The sequence below is a fragment of the Hemitrygon akajei genome, chromosome 4 (genome assembly GCF_048418815.1).
Source record: "Hemitrygon akajei chromosome 4, sHemAka1.3, whole genome shotgun sequence".
NCBI lineage: Eukaryota > Metazoa > Chordata > Chondrichthyes > Myliobatiformes > Dasyatidae > Hemitrygon > Hemitrygon akajei.
Genome location: NC_133127.1, coordinates 53533613 through 53550599, shown reverse-complemented (window position 1 = coordinate 53550599; position 16987 = coordinate 53533613). Strand labels below are relative to the sequence as shown.

Genomic DNA, 16987 nt, shown 5'->3' with positions numbered 1-16987 from the left:
CCTGATCACCAATCGCTGGCACTCTAAAGCATTTGTGCTAACCGCTATGTTACCTTGCAGCATCACTGAAAGTGTGAGGGTTGTTAGGTTAACTGTGTGCTGTGATTGGTCTCTAATGTGTAGGTGAGTCCCCCAAGAGGACCACAACCTTGTCGTGGTTTGGAGGCTTGTGTTTCTCAATGACTCAGAGAGCTAAGCTGGCTAGAGTCAGGGCTTTATGCTTTGGCTCTTGGTAGGGTCACCCATGCCAAATTAAAAGTGATCCATTGGACCTCCCGGTTCAGGGGTTCAGCTCAAGGTTAACAACCCTGACTGGTCAAGAAAAATTGTTACGGAAATAGCAATGAAGAATCCTTCTATACCTGTGTGTGATCAAGGACAGACAGAGATGGAGGACCTTCACTGCTGCCCTAAGTGCGAGCGGTGTAATGGGCAGTAAGTGTAGGTGAGTGATAGAATGTAAACGGAGTTGAAGAGAATAATGGGAGAATAAAAATGAGATTGATGTTGGATTACTATAAATGGGTAGCTGATAGTTCAGTAAAAGTGATGGGCCAAAGTGTCCGATTCCATGCTGTTATCTCTCTATTATTCTATTCATGGCTAATTTTGCATTCACATCTATCCATATTGATCTTTCACCATCTCGTCAATGAAGTATGTATTTACTTGTATCTTAATAATAATCAGAGTCTCTGTTTCCACCACCATTTCAGGAAGACAGTCTCAAAAACTGTCATATGCATAGCTACGTCTATGCACAGGTGCAATGAAAAACTTACTTGGAATGTAAGTTAATATTCACCCCATCTCTTAACCAGGAGAACCCTTATTTTTAATGTTCTTGTTCTAGATAGGAGGTTCCCAACCTGGGTTCCTCATTCAATAGTAGGGGATTATGGTATAAGAAAGGCTGGCAACCCCTCCTCTCAATTCTCCCACAGGAAGAAATATCCTCAGCATATCTACATTCTCTGGATCAACGATATGCTGGAATGAGGGATGAAGTTGGAAGGAGGGTGACCTTGCTTCCGCTGAGAAAACAATCCAGTGTCAGGTGAGACCTTGTTCCTGGAGTTTTATGAAGTTACAGATATGACTGAGGGCTACCTTGTGGGAGTGTAGGTTGCATAGATGCTGCTCCTCAGAAAGGTATAGGCAAGAGAACGGCTCTCTCTCTGTTGAGTCTGTCTGAGTCCTTGTATACCTGAGGCACGGCCCTCATCGGTACCTAAAAAGTGTTTGTTGTACAGTATTCTCATGTCATCCTTGTAAAGGAGCATTAGGTCTAGACAAATAGGTTTTGTATGTCAGTTTTGGCTCAAGCAAAAGTTTTAAAGCAGCCAGGAGGGTTCAGTTTTCAGGATAAGCAGTGTGTGGAAAATGTTGTCAGCTTGCAGAGTAGCATGATTGCAGGATGAATAAAATTGGCTGTCTAAATAATATTTTTGAGCCTTTGGCCCTCGTTAAAGAGGGCTTTTCCAGGGGTAAATAGTAGCTGCCACTTTTGAATTTTGGGTTTATGCTCCCAATTATGTTATTCAGGGAAACTAGGTGCCCAAAAGGCAATGCAGGCAAACATGAAAATCTTGCCTGATGATGATATGTGATGGTAGCAATCAGTTTAAAATGCTGAGAAATGCTCTACTTTGTGAACAATGCTTAATCACAGAACTTTACTTTGTGATTAAGCAATTTTCAATTTGTAATGCCTTCTTCCAGTCTTAGAAAATTTTTCCATGTGAACTCTTATTAATGCAAGCAAATTACACTGTGATAACCATAGATGGAATTAAAATCATGAAAGGATGGGACAGGGTAGGTATAGAAGCAAACTCTTTAGCCATTGATGTAAAAAGGAAAAAGAGTAACAGAATTAAAACTAAGATAATAAAGTAAGAAAGTACTGGTGGGGTGGTGGGGTGACTTGGCGATGTAGGCGGTATAGCTTCTGCCTCACAGCACCACAGATCTGGCTTTGATCCTGACCTCAGATGCTGTCTGTGTGGAGTTTGCCTGTTCTCCTTGTGAAAGTAAATAATTAAAACAAAATTTAAAATGACAATTCTTTTAAATAAATTAAAGCTAACACAAACTCATAAACAACATTTAAATAATTACTTTCCTCCTTTAACCTTGCTCTACTATCCCTATTAAAACGATCATGTGGCTGTTCAGACAGGTTGTGGGCTCCAAGAGGCAATTCCCTGATGGAATACTGGGGAATCCCAAGAAGTATGGGCTTTTCCAAGTCCATTAGTAAATTTCAGACTTCTACGTTTCACTGACTGTACACCCAAGTCCAAGACTTACTTCAGTTTCAATGGCTGAGCGCCAGCAATTCTGATCAGAACTACCGGCAAAAGACAACATGATTCTGCCCAATTAAACATGAATGTGAACTCACTACTGACTTTGTACCAGCAGGAGATAACATAAGATCAGAGAGAAGGCTGGAGGAGGATGAAAAATGTGTGATAATTGGTAACAGGAGTGAGGTGGCCCAGTTTATGACCTTGATCTTTGTTTAGCACCAAAAGTATAGGTCTGGCCCCAAACATCCTGCTTCACTACAAATGATAATCAGGTCAATACAAAAATCAGTTAACTTGTTGAGGTATTCGTGGAACGTGAGGTGAAATTATCAAAACATGAAATTGTTTGGAAAATCACTGCTAAACATAACACGAACTTAAATGACAAATGAAGTGTCAAATAATAAGAAAGGATACCATTGTTCAGTTTGGACAGGGATCTATTTTGAAAGATTCATGGGGTTTTCTTCATATTTTTTTCTTGGACAGATATTAATGAGTACTAAATCAAACAGTCTCTTCCACTCAGTCTAACTGCTGCTTTCATGGCTGTGTGGCCATTATTTTCAAAAGGATGCTCAACCAGAGAGTGAGTATTCCCACAGCAACAATTAGTCAGCCAACTTTACAAAGCTAAATGACACTTAAAAGTTCATTATTCTGAATGAAATTTTCAAATGCTGCTGATTTTTTTCTTTAAACATTACAGATAGATATCAAACAAATAATCATGCCTTGATTTGATATCTGATATTACATGATGGGAACTGGCTAGGCAACTGATATTGTCATACAAGGGGTGGGTATTGTGTGCAGCTATAGAGGAAACATGGGTCACTTTATGAGGAAGAGACCAGTTCTGGAACCTTGTAAGTGGGAACATGCTCTGGGGTTCGACAACATAGTGACATTTCTAAATGTGCACTCACGTATGACTGAACAGCTCGCTGTAAATGCACCCAATGATACTCTTGGCCGTGAATGTTCATCACATTTCCCATTTGGTTTGTGATTTGAAAACATGAAATGTTAGCATTTCTGATACTCCTGTCACCCAAACACAAGATCATTTACAACACTCATGCCAATGCATTTCCCAGCTCTTTGACTGAGGGTATATCCAAAGTACATTAAACCCCTGTAGAATTCCCATCCAGTAGAAGCCCAGGGAATTGCCCAAGTGAAGAGAAAAAGTTGAAGAGGCATGTGGGAACTCTGCTTGTTCATTGCAGGAAAGAGAAGTTACACAGGGAGTTAATTCCTGGAAAAACTTTTGAGTCTATTTCCTTAAAGTTGTTGAGTACTTTACGTTGGATATTTAAATATACTGTACAGGAACAACTGAAGGTCAAGGTCTCTAAACTCTTGTATAAATCCTGATGAATTATCCTTCGTGTGGCTGCTATCAGCCTGCATTCTCACCCAGTACTTAGTTCATTTCTATTTGCTTCAATAAACTGTTTAAAATGAAAGAAAGAAGATGTTAAGAATCTGAGTTATTAGCTACAGCATGCACAAATTCTGAAATTATATTTACCTTGCCTCATTGATTAAATAAACTATAGAAGGGTATGCAGGTTTTATTCTAAATAGACTCCTTATTTACTACAAGCCTCAAGCAAGGCAGAAAATGGAATGTTTTTCCTCCACAGGAGAGAGGAAGTGGGGATCAAACTCCCACAGAAGGGCGTTGAGTCAGAGTCCACCAAAAAGTTTAAAAGGAGCTGGACTGATGAGTGTTGAGAAGCAGACAGAGGATCAGAGAGTTATTAACAACACCATCTGATGTTTTCTTTCAGAGAAGGAAATTAAAGGGTGGCTGTTTTTTGAGTGGATGCGATTTCCTGCTATATGCTCACAGTAGGCAGTGTTAAGGCTACATATTTGGAACATCATCCCCTTAGTGATCCTTAAAATAAAGAATCAAATGGGGCAAAAGATCAATAGAGAATGAGGCAAAGGTGCAGGATATAATAATCAGTCATTGCCTCTGGGCAAAGCAGGACCGGGAGAGTCCCTACTTCAGTATTTAGACATGGACTCTGGGTAGAAGAAATAGAAGAAGCAAATCCATGGAAAATATCTTGCATTTTCACAATCCTATCAAGTTATTCCAAATCACTTTACAGCACTTGAAATGATTTTTGAGGAGCAGTCCCTGTTGTATTGCAGGAAACACAGCAGTCAATTTACATAATGTAAGCTCCCATTAATAGTAATGCAACAGTGTTTGGATAATTTCTTTTAGAAACTTTAATTGAGGGAGAAGTGGTGATCAAGGTACTGGTGATAACAGCCTGCACTTTCTTACAGCAGAATTCATTGTAGATGACACAGATTGGTGGAGTTGTGGATAGTGGCGAAGATCGTCAAAGGATACAGTGGAATATGGATTAGTTGCAGAAACGGCAAGGGTGAGATGTTGTAGGCTGGAAGATAAAAATGTAACTGGAAAGTAACTGTTAATGTGTAGGATATTTACAGCATTGACATACAGAGGGATTTAGGGGCCCAAGTTTATAACCCCCTGACAGTGGACACACAAGTTTATAAGGTGGTAAAGAATGCATTAGTTGAGTTTGTGAGTCAGGAAACTATGTTGCAGCCTTCTATAATTCTGTTCAGGCTGCATTAGAGTATATCAATTCAATTCTGGTCATCCCATTACAGGAAGAATGTGAAGGCTTTGGAGAGGGTGCAATTGAACTTTACCAGGATGTTGCCTGGAGGGGTTGGACAAAACAGGGTTGTTTTTCACAAAGGCTGAGAGGAGGCCTGATAGACTTTTATAAAATTACAAGAGGCGTAGAGAGAACAGAATTCTGGTATCTTTTTCTCCAGACTCAAATGCCTAATACTAGAGAGTGTGCATTTAAGGTGAGTGGGGAAAGATCAAAAAAAGGTATGCGGGGCAAGTTTTTTTTTAACAAAGGATGGTGGGTGCTTGGAATGCATTACCAGGGGTAGTGGCGGAGGCAGACGTGATTGAAGCGTTTAAGAGTTTTCAGATTTTAGATCAGATCTCAGATTTATTTATCAAATGTATATCTAAATATACGGGGAAATGCATTGTTTGTGTTAACAACCAGCACACCCAAGGACGTGCTGGGAGTAGCCTGCAAGTGTCATTGTGTATACTGGTGCCAACATAGCGTGCCCACATTCATATAAGGTGCTCTTAGATAGGTACAAAGATAGAGGGATAGGGATCACATGAACGCAGAAGGGACTAGTATAACTAGACATCATTGGCTTAATTAACTTGGCACAACACTAATAGCCAAAGGGCCTATTCCTATGTTCTAAAATGTGATCTGTTACATCAAGTTCAATTTTATTGTCATTCAACTGCATACGTTCATGTCGCCAAATGAAACAATGTTCCTCTATACCAAAGTGCACAACACAGTACATGTAACTCACACACAACACATAACGTAATATTACCACAAATAAAACTAACAAATAATAGGTTGCATTTATGACACAAGTCAAAAAGTAGACAACATACTCTACTGGGTGGTGGCCGAGAGCTCGGTAGTCTCAAGGCCTAGGAGAGGAAGGTGTTTTCTATTCTAATAGTCCTTGTCCTAATGCTATGGTACCTCCTGCCAGACGGTGTGGGGGGGGGAGGGGGTGGTCAAAGAGATTGTTGGACGGATGAGAGGAATCATTGGCAATACTAAGGGCCCTGCGTTCACAGTGCTCCTGATAAATATGTTGGGTGGGTGGAAGAGAGACTTCAGGAGAGGGAAACCAAAGGACCACGAGCCAGTAATCACCAGAGGATCAGAGGTGGAGAGGGTCAGTAACTTAAAATTCCTGGGTGTCACTATCTCAGAGTCATCCTGGACCCATCATATAAATATAATTGCAAAGAAAGCACAACAGAGCCTCTACTTCCTCAGGAGGATAACTACACTCATTCTATTTCTGGTGTTCCCATAACTGATGGTCTCATTTTAAGGACTCTTTATCTTGTTATTTCATGCTTCTTCACTTCATATCACTTCATACTTGCTATTTATTTATACTTGCATTTGCACGGTTTGTTGTTCTTTGATCCTGTTTACAATTCCTTTCTTCTCGATTTGCTAAGTCTGCCGGCAGGAAAAGAATCTCAGGGTTGTATGTGGTGGTATGTATGTACTCTGATGATAAATTTTACTTTGATTTGGACTTTGAGAGACCCTAATGTTCCTCTCAGTAATCCTCACAATCCTTTGTAGGGTCTTACTGTCAGATGCCTTGCAATTCCTCTACCCGACATGAAGCAACTGGTCAGGACACTCTCAATGGTGCTCCTGTAAAAATGCGTTAGATTTGGAGAGGGGGTGTGCCTGTGCTCAGAGCAGTGGAACAAGAGATGTTGCTGCCAACGTGGACTGCCTGTGGCCTTTTAGTCAAGGAGTCAAGGTCTAGTTATAGAGGGAGTGTTGAAATCCAATGAGGACAGTTTATCCACCAGCATCTGAAGGATGATCATATTAAAAGCTGAGCTGAAATTGAGAAACAGCATCTTGGTGTATAAGGTACCATTTTCTAGGTGGCACAGGACAGAGGGAGTGCAGAAATTATGGCACCATCAGTGGACCAACTTGAGTGATAGGTGAACTCGAAAAGGGTCCATTATAGCAGGAAGGTGGGATTTAATGTGGTCCATAAGTAGCCCCACAAAGCTCTTCATTGTTGTTGGGATCAGTGCCACTAGACAGCATATGTTAAGGCAGGTTACTGTCACCATCTTGGGCACTGGGATGACGGTGCCTGTCTTGAAACCTGTGGAGACGATGGACTGTTCCAAAGAAATGATGAAGATGTCTGTTAGAACCTCTGTTTGCAGGGCTCCATAGTCTGTCAGCACCCAACCAGGTATGATACTGGGCTTTGCAACTTTATGTGGGTTGACCCTGGCTGTCAGAGTGCCTGCTCCTCAAGGGGAGGGGGTGGCATTCCACACCAGCTTATTGTTTGGTGCATCAAACCATGTGTAAAGGCCATCAGCCTACCAGGAAGAGAGGCGCAGGGTGGACTTATTTTCTGAATGCCCTGCCACATGTGCCTCGTGTCCCTGGTGTCACAGAAATGGCTGTATAATTCTGTGAGAATAATCCCGTTTTGTCTTCCTGAAGACACAGAAAAGCACAGCTCTTGCTGAACTCAGAGCCATCTTATCTCTCTATCTGAAGGTAGCATCCCAGTCTCTCAGCAGTGCCTGGACCTTTGTCATCAACCATGACTTCGACTTGGGAGAGCAGATCACGCCTCAGCCTACAATTAACACCTTTTGCAGTTTGTGGATAACCAAGTCCATGTTTCAGTAATTAGACCTAGCCTCTGTGCATTACAGGGAATGAGAGAGAAGTCTAAGTACACAAGTGCTGCTTTTAGCATCTAAACATGCGGCAAGTATCAGCTGGACATTTGTCACGCTAACACAGTAGGTGCTTCTACCAAGGTCTCCAATAGTATTCTCAAAATATTATGCTCCTACCTTTAGGGATGATGGCAAGATAAATGGCCCAATTAGCAGTATTGCTACACTGTTGATGTATTGGTCAATGCTTTATATGCACCCTGGGTGAACTTAGAGATGATCAGTAGAAACACTGAAAACAATGGAAATACACAACAGGAACTTTCAACACTACACAGGATGATAAAAGTATCATAATAGTGGGGCTGTCAATACTATGAATGATGTGATCCTGCTTTATACCATTGTCAGTTCAGTTTACTTTCAGAGTTACAACATTTCAGATTCTCTTTTCATTAACTTTTTTTTCTGAAAAGAGTATATAGTGAGGGCAAGATCTTAAAAAAACAATAAGAAGACATTAGATGATTAAAATTAAGATATTTCTCAGTGATAATGTGCCAGTCGGCACAGAATGGAAAATTTGCTTTGGCACAGGCCAAAGCTATGATTTAACTGTCTCTCCTCCCCTAAAATAGGGATACAGCATGTTTTTCAATAAAATGCCTGCTTCTACTTTATTTCGAGGAATTATGCCTCAGTGGCAGCATTTTCTCAAGTAATTTGGAGACCAGTTTCCTTGCAACCCCAGAGCATGCAAAGGTCAGGAGAAACCTAATTTTATAAACTTAAAATGGTTTCCTAGTGGGTCAGAAACAGTGTCCCCACTTGACCTTGATTATGCCCAAACTCATGCTCCCCTAATGACATATCCTAGAACAGAAATCATATCTGTTTACCTTGATAGTAATGTCATTCCATCTGACCTTCTTTTATTACCACTGGCAGTGGGTGATACTGGAATATAGAAATGCCAGGCTGGGTGTTAAAATGGTTGGAATGATCGAGTGAGCTGTCTGCCTTTATCTTACCCACCTACCCTAACATCTTACCCGTGCTTTTAGTTAAAATTGGCGCTCAACTTTTCTGTAAAAGGTGTAATTTAGTAGAAATGGGGCCAAGCAAAGTTGAGCAAATATAAATAGTATCAATAGAGCATGGTATAATATCTTAATTATTAAAGGCTAAAAAACGTTGTACTAAAATTTTGATTTGTCTTTTCTTCTTGTCTGCATCAAGCCTGTAACATTATTGAGATTGGATTTGCAATTTGTAAGCTTTCCATTGGAAACAATTCACAAAGAAATATGAGACACTGGTGAATGCTAGTGGCAGAGCTAAACTGGTGAATCAGTCTTCAATGTATAGATTCACAGAGACAACCCCTTTGACTCACCAAGTCTGTACTGACTATCATACATCATTTACATCAATACCACACTAATTTCAGTTTATTCCTCAACAATTCCTCCAGATTCTACCAATCACTGACACAGTAGGGCAGCCTATAGTGGACATTAACCTACCAGCCTGCAAGATGTGGGAGGACACCAGCACATCCTGAGGAAACTAAAGCAGTCAGAGGGAGAACGTGCAGACTCCATACAGGCAGCACCAGAGGTCAAGAATAAACTCGGGTCATTGGAGCCATGAGCCAGCAGCTCTATTAGCTGGGAGAACTTGCGCACCTATAGTTACTTTAGCACTAGTAAAAATAAATACTTCATGTGCAGTGGAGGTCCTAGGTTAAAGATATTCTCATAACTGCTATCTCCACCTTGAATGACTGACTGTTATGAGAATGTATTTTCTATCAGAAGACCGAAGCCAGAGCCTGTTTACAGATGAAATAAATCGGTGTTTATTAATTTTGCCTTAGTAGCACCTGTCTAGCCATTGAGGCAGTTGATCATGGACCTCACGCTGAGCATGTAATCTTGGATGAAGTAGGAATACACCATTGTTGGGGGTGTCATCATTTGGATGAGATATCAGACTGAGGCCCAGTTTGTACACTCAAGTCTGTATAAAGGCACCAAATTGAAAATTGGTAAATCAGAAACAGTTACCTTGAGTAACACACACAAAATGCTGGAGGAACTTATAAGGTCAGGCAGCATCTATGGAGAGGAATGAACAATTGATATTTTGGGCTGAAGCCCTTCTTCGGGACTAGAGAGGAAAAGGGAAGAAGCCAGAATAAGAAGGTGGACTGGGAAGTGATTGGCGGAAAGGTAAAGGGCTGAAGAAGTAGGAACCTCTTTGGAGAGGGGAATGGATAATGGAAGAAAGGGAAGGAGGAGGGGTACCAAAGGGAGGTGATGGGCAAGTAGGAGAAGGGAAGGGGTAAGAGGGGAGCCAGAATGGGTGAGAAGGGGAATGGGGGTTGAAATTACCTGAACTTACAGAAATCAATGTTCATGTTATCGGTTTTGGAGGCTATGTAGACAGAATATGAAGCGTTGTTTCTTGTGGCAGTGAGAAGGCCATGGACTGACCTGTTGGAATGGGAATTGGAATTAAAATGACTGACCATCAGCAAAACCCACCTTTTGTAGTGGACAGAGCGAAGGTACTCAATGAAGATTTCCAGCATTTGTAGAATCTCTTGTGTTTATAATGGAGTAGCCTTGATTTTACAGCTATATTTACCCATCAACTGATCTTATTAAATAAAGATTATTTGATCATTTATTTCCTGACATAGGAATATTGTTGTTGGGCAAAGTTGCTGCCATATTTCTTATATTACAACAGAGATTGCATTTCATTGGCTCTGAAGCATTCTGTGTTGCTCAGTAGCTGTAAAAAATACTTTAATTGAAGAAATGTTTTGCTTGTTTCTAATGTTACCTCTGCATTCAATCATGGATTTTAAAGTACTTAAAAGTTACCTAAATACAACTTTTTTTAGTCAGAATAAATTCATGGGAAAAAGACAGTAAAAAAAATAACATTAAGTCAAAACAGAACTTTCAGCAGTTAAATAAAAAAGGCAAATGTAACTTTCACCTGGATTGAAAATCATTGGGAACTTGGCCAAAATTGGAAAACTTTTAAGCAGCACTGTTTTGAATCATAGTAAAATGTCCTGAAATGGGAGCTAGTGGGAAAAGGAAAGTGAAATACAAACATGAAACTCAAAATTCAAAAACAATGCATAGAAAACAAGATTAAATGATATAATATTGAAGTTACACAGATGAGTGTTAAATGGTTGACACAGACACCAGATGAAAGGCAGTTTTTAATGCTTCTGAAAGAGAGTTTGAAGTTATGATCACTACACATACTGCTGTTTCTCAACCCGGTAATATCATGAAGTAACAGAACCACAGAATGGTTACAGTATAGAAAGAGGCCATTTGGCCTTCTGAATTCATTCAGGCTTTATGGAAAAGCAATCCAGTCAGCCACAAACGCTGGTGCTCTCCCCATGGCTCTAAAATTCTTTCCTTTCAGAGACTTAACCTGCTCACTTTTCAATATTATAATTGAATTTTCCTCCACTTACTCCACAGAACATTCGAAACTTTAGTCTATTCCTGTTTGAGAAACTCATTTATCTTTTGTGTTTTTTTTTGCCAATCATCTTCATTCTACGTACTTTGCCCCTTCTGCCAATGTGACCAAATCGTCTCTATCTGCTCTGTCTATACCTTGGTGTGTTTCAGTACATCCATTTTTGAAGACTCCTTTGTTCCAAGAATTCCACCATCTCCAGCCTATTCCTATAACTACTGTCCATCATCTTTGGAATCATTTTGGTAAATCTCTTCCATACCTTTTCCAAAGTTTTCACTACTTTCCTAAAGTGCAATGAGCAGAGCAGGGCACGATACTTCAGTTGAAGCCAATCCCAGGATTTCAGAATGCTTATTGTACTATCAACTACCACTTGACACACTATGCTAATATACTCCTAGATCTCTCCTTTCTATTATCTATTTTAGAATTGCACCTTTTAGTTTACATTTCTTCTTTTCATTCTTCACAACAAAATGTAACACTTCATGTTTCCCTGCTTTAAGTTTCATCTTCCACCTTTCCACAGATTCCATCAGCATCCTTTAAGGCTGCTAGCATTTTCCTCCAAGTTAACCACACACTTCCACGTTTTGCCCCATGTGTAAACTTTGAAATTATGCCATGTACATCCAAGTAATCGAGTCATATAGTACTGCCGCACAATAACAAACCCTTTTGTCCAACACACCCATGTCGACCCAGGTGCCCACCAAAGCTAGTCCGATCTGCCTATGTTTCACCTGTATCCCTCTTCTATCTACATACTTATTCAAATGCCCAAATCATTTCTATATATATTGTGGTCCTCGTACCAGTGTGTTGGCACGTGGCCAAGTGGTTAAGGCGTTGGTCTAGTGATCTGAAGGTCGTTAGTTCGAGCCTCAAGTAAGGCAGCGTGTTGTGTCCTTGAGCAAGGCACTTAACCACACATTGCTCTGCAATGACACAGGTGCCAAGCTATATTGGCCCTTGCCCTTCCCTTGGACAACATTGGTGGCGTGGAGATGGGAAACTTGCTGCATAGGCAGCTGCCGGTCTCCCTGCCCAAGTCTGCTCCCTGGAAACTTTCCAAGGCGCAAATCCATGGTCTCTCGAGACTAATGGATGCCTATTAGTACCAGCTCATTAGGGTATATGGTGAAAAACAAATCACTGTCTCTGTTTCCTACTACTCAACCAACTTTCTATCCATAATTCTACAGCTTCTTTTATTCTATAGCCTTGAATATAGCCTTGAGTATAACCTTGAATATTGTTAACAAAGCTATTATATAGCATCCTATCAAATGCTTTTGGAAAACCATATGTACCATATCAATTGCATTTCCCTATTGGCACTCTTTGTACTTTGTAACAAAACTCATGTTAGCTGGAGACAATTTGCCTTTAATAAATCCATTATGTGATGCTAAGGATGCTGAACCACCTTTAATGCAGTGTTTCCAACTTCTAAAACATGATCTGACAGTAAAGGCTTGAACTGACTATTAAATCCAAAAATCCTGAAGTTGGTTAGCAATCTTGAAGTTCGCTAGCTTTATATTTTACAGGAGGCAGCGATCTCTGTATCATGCCCATGGGATCTGTTACAAATGGTGTATCAGGCCTCCATACCACCAAGGGGCTCAGAATGTAATTTTTACTAGATAACTGAAAGGAAAAATGGCAACAAATTTCCAACCAGCCCATTCCTACATCCATTTTATGGGACCAGAAGAGTCTCAGAACTATTAGTTTAAAAATACTCATTTTATTTCTCGTAAAAGCAGGAAGAAGTTCTCAGAATTTTGTTTGAGTTTATCCTTGTCCTTACCCTAGGTTGATCAGTGAGATCCTTGTGGACTGGCTTGCCATCTATCAGTGCATATTCTTATTATTTTCAAACAAAGTGAGTTGATGTTAGCTTGCACTGACTTCTAAATCCGAGTGCAACATAAATGGGGCACTGGACCTAAGGTACCAGGATCTCCCAGTTTTGCCATGGTGCTTAAATTTAAACTGACATGTAAATGCACCCATTAAAAAATAGCCCCCCAGTTAAAATCAAGGACACTGTGGGGAAGATCTACTCAATATAATGATACATTTCAAGGAATGGATTTCTCCCAAGTCAACCCTGGATACGAGCAATCAATAGCATCCTCACGCTGGCTCTGAGGTTGGCTCTGTGGCCTGAAGTTAATGAATGACACAGTGCAAGATTGAACTGAACTGAATATGCTTGGACTGTCTTGATGATTAGTGGTTTGATATTTTATATTCTGTGTTTTTCACTCTTTTTTTTGCCATTTGCTCAATTTGTTCTTTTTATTGTGCATTGGGGGTTTGATGTTTTTCTTTGAATGGGCTCCATGGTTTTCTTCCTTTGTTTCGTGGCTGTCTGTGGGAAGAGGAATCTCAGGGTTGTATACTGCAAACATACTTTGATCACAAGTGTAATTTGAACTTTGAATCCAGTTAGGAAAACCAATTCTGAGAAAATGGGAGCTGGGCAGCATAAAAGAGTTAAATGTTAGAAAATGAAAATGAAAACCTGTTAACAAATGTGACAAAAAGCATGATAAATTGCAACTGAACTTGGATCCCAGAAATGTTATGAAGCTATTAAAATACTATTACAATTTTCCAACAGATTAGATATTTATGGCGGTTAAGTAAAATATTTTAGCAGTTTAGAAACCTCCTATGGTTTCTGGCAAAGAGACTGGATGATATAAGATCCAAGCTATGCATATTCAATATTCCTTATGGGAGGTGCAGATTCCTACAGATTTTCCTCGTCTTTACTTCATACTGAAGGTGCTTACTCATCAAGAGATGATGTAACAGACAGGGCTCATCCAAGGAGGAACAAAATGATAGCCTAATGAAAGTAATTGAAGTTATTAGATGAGGTAATCTGGAAGTTAAAATGGAGAACTATGCAGCTTTGTTACAAAAGAGGACTGTCATTTAATGATGATGTGATTAGTCAAAGTACTGGGCAGGTGTAGGATTAATGCCTCAGTTATTGACCCGAGTTTAAAAATCTTCTAGGTTTAATTAATAAACATAATCAGTTGTAACCCTTTGCAATTTCATCATGTTTTAGGAAAGGAAAATAAGGAAAGATTAATAAACTCAAAAAAAATTTCCACTTTCACAAGCGAGTGATGTCAGTTAGCACATACATATATTATAGACATTGAAAAAAACACACACACAGCTAATTGTTCTGCTGTATTATAAGAACTTTTGAAAGATATATTGTCTTTTGCAAATGCAAAGAATTGTGTACAGGATCCAGAAATATGATCAAGGGTGTCACATACACTAAGTGAATTTACTTACACTACTTAGTATGGGAGTGCCAAGAATCTGACACCATGGACTTGTCAGCAATGTAATATGAAATTAAATGACCTCACCACAGCTGCTTGGGTAAAGTGGCTCCTGTGCAGCTTTCTTACAACTCTAACAACCCTGGACCACTTTACAGTGCAAGCCTTGTCACTCCATGCCCCATTTCTTCCCTTCAGTCACAAAACCACAATTCTTCATCCACACTGCTTTCCCAATTGGTATCCATTTTCTCCCCCATACCCGCTGCATCTTTCCTACACAATGCACACCACAGGCAGGATCGCCATGCTTCAACAGATCACAGTGACGTATTCTCACTCTTCTTCCAGAAAAAGGTGCCACACAAAAGGAAGAAACCCTTTATGAATTCAGAAAGGGTCATCATCATTCCAAGAGGTTTCCTACTTACAGCAGGTGGAGATCAAGAGTATTAACTGTAGCAGACAATAAAATGGGAGAAATCACATATTTGAATGGATGGTCTCAATTACAGTATAGTGCAGTCACTTAAAAGAATGTAGACGGGGCTGTTGGTCTGGATGAAAGAGAGCAAAGCATGTAGCTATCAGAAAACCTGAATGGGATTTAAGCAACACACACAAAGTGCTGAAGGAACTCATCAGGCCAGGCAGCTTCTATCGAAAAAAGTAAACAATCGATGTTTTGGACGAGGCCCTTCATCAGGACTTTGCTTGGATTTCCAGCATCTGCAGATTTTCTTGTCTCTGGCAGAGATGCATATTGCTTATTTCATAGTGCAGTGTAAATCAGAAGTTTTGTTAAATGGTCGTGATATAAACTGGAAGTTGTTAATTTCCAGAATTCCTCATTTATACTGTACCCGAGTGAACCTAACAGACAAAATAACAGGCATATTGTACATGGACTGCCATCTATTCAAAACTCAGCTCCCTTTCCCGTTGTGGACCAAGTTCACTTACTTATTGTGGATGTCTCCACTTCTTTTCTGGTTGGCAGACTTCCAATCATGTTTTATTTCTGCCCCATTTTGATTTAAATTAAATTTTCTTACTAAAGTGATTTTTCTGATTTTGATTTTTATCCTTCAAACTTACTTACGTCTGGGGGTAGTTATGAAAATTGAAAATAGTTAGCGATATATCTGCAACAGCCCAATATGCTCACTGAACTGACCAACCTTTTTGCCAATGATAAGATACCATTAAATGGCCTCCCTGAATCAATGATGACCTATGGGAGGAGCAAACAATTTGAAAATGACAACCTGATTAGCCAGAAGAAGAGCATATATTTCAATGACAATTATCTAAATGTTGACATTTGTCATAATATATGGATTACCCTCAGATATCACATAATGCTTTTAAGAGTTGTCTTGATAGGAAACAATTTACAGCAGCCTTGACAATTACTCAATAATACTGAGTGGTGCAAAGGAATCCATAGCAATCAGTCAACTGAAAAACATGCATCCTCCAGTAAATGCAAAAAACACGTCGATACTTATTTCAAAGACAATAACTATCTGAGACTCTGAAATATTCTCTATCAAATTTACTACAGACTATGATATGAATCCAGAATAATATTAAAACAGAATGCAGGAATTGAGAATCCAATAACAATAGACTGTCCTGAAAGCAGGATACTTTAATTATTAAAGGCCAACCCCAGATAACATCAGTTTTCCATTCCCAAACAATTCACAAGTCAGAAATATGGCAGACAATGCCTGTAACCCCACAGCAGCTGGTTAACCCAGATCACTGGTTTCCAAACCACTCACAATATATACGTGGGTTGGGTGTTCGTTACATGTGGAGACCTGTATCTATTCTGAACCATTTGATTAAAATGCAGGAATAATTAAAGATGGACTGACTGAAATTTAGTAAGAAAATAGGGAACCTTGAAACAAAACTCTGGCCTCAAAATTCTGCATTTTGGTCAAGGTCTTTCATCAGGTTCTGATTATTCATCAGCACGGCAGGATGTAGAAGGGTAATTCCACTTGAGTCTAGTAGCAGGAAGCTAGGGGAAGCCTGTACAAGATACTGTGTATAAGTTAAGCTTATTGAATATGTGAAGAAGCCAGAGAGCTTACCCAGATAGTTTCTGCTTTTGGTCATCTCAGTGACGTTAATTTGTGTTGCTCCTTCAGGAATTTCGAGAATCTTGTGGTATCCCACAGACATGATGGTTTGCTTGAAGGTTCCAGATATCACCTTGCATGTGGTATTGTCACCTCCACAAACACCACATCTGTCCATGACTTTGTTGGAGCCCAGTATCTCATCACAGCCAACGGTCTATAAAGATAGGAGTGGAATAAGACATTAATATGTTTACAGTTTAACGTAACAACACTTTCTTTAATGTATCTATTCATGGGCAGTTGCAAGACTGGCATTATTCTCCACATTCTAGGATGTTTCTAGGGCAGTTAAGAGTCAACCATATTGGTGGGTAAGGACCCCAGTAAACCAGGTGGGCTTTCACAGCA

The 16987-nt window shown here is 39.8% G+C and overlaps 1 protein-coding gene across 1 annotated transcript in view; it reads right to left on the bottom strand.

Annotated features, from left to right (window-relative positions):
* Nucleotides 1-16987, bottom strand: part of adamtsl7 (ADAMTS-like 7) — a 491555-nt gene that overhangs the window by 54711 nt on the left and 419857 nt on the right. The window contains exon 8 of the mRNA XM_073042603.1: nt 16589-16793. Coding sequence (XP_072898704.1) covers nt 16589-16793 — 205 coding nt within the window. The remainder of the gene's footprint in view (nt 1-16588; nt 16794-16987) is intronic.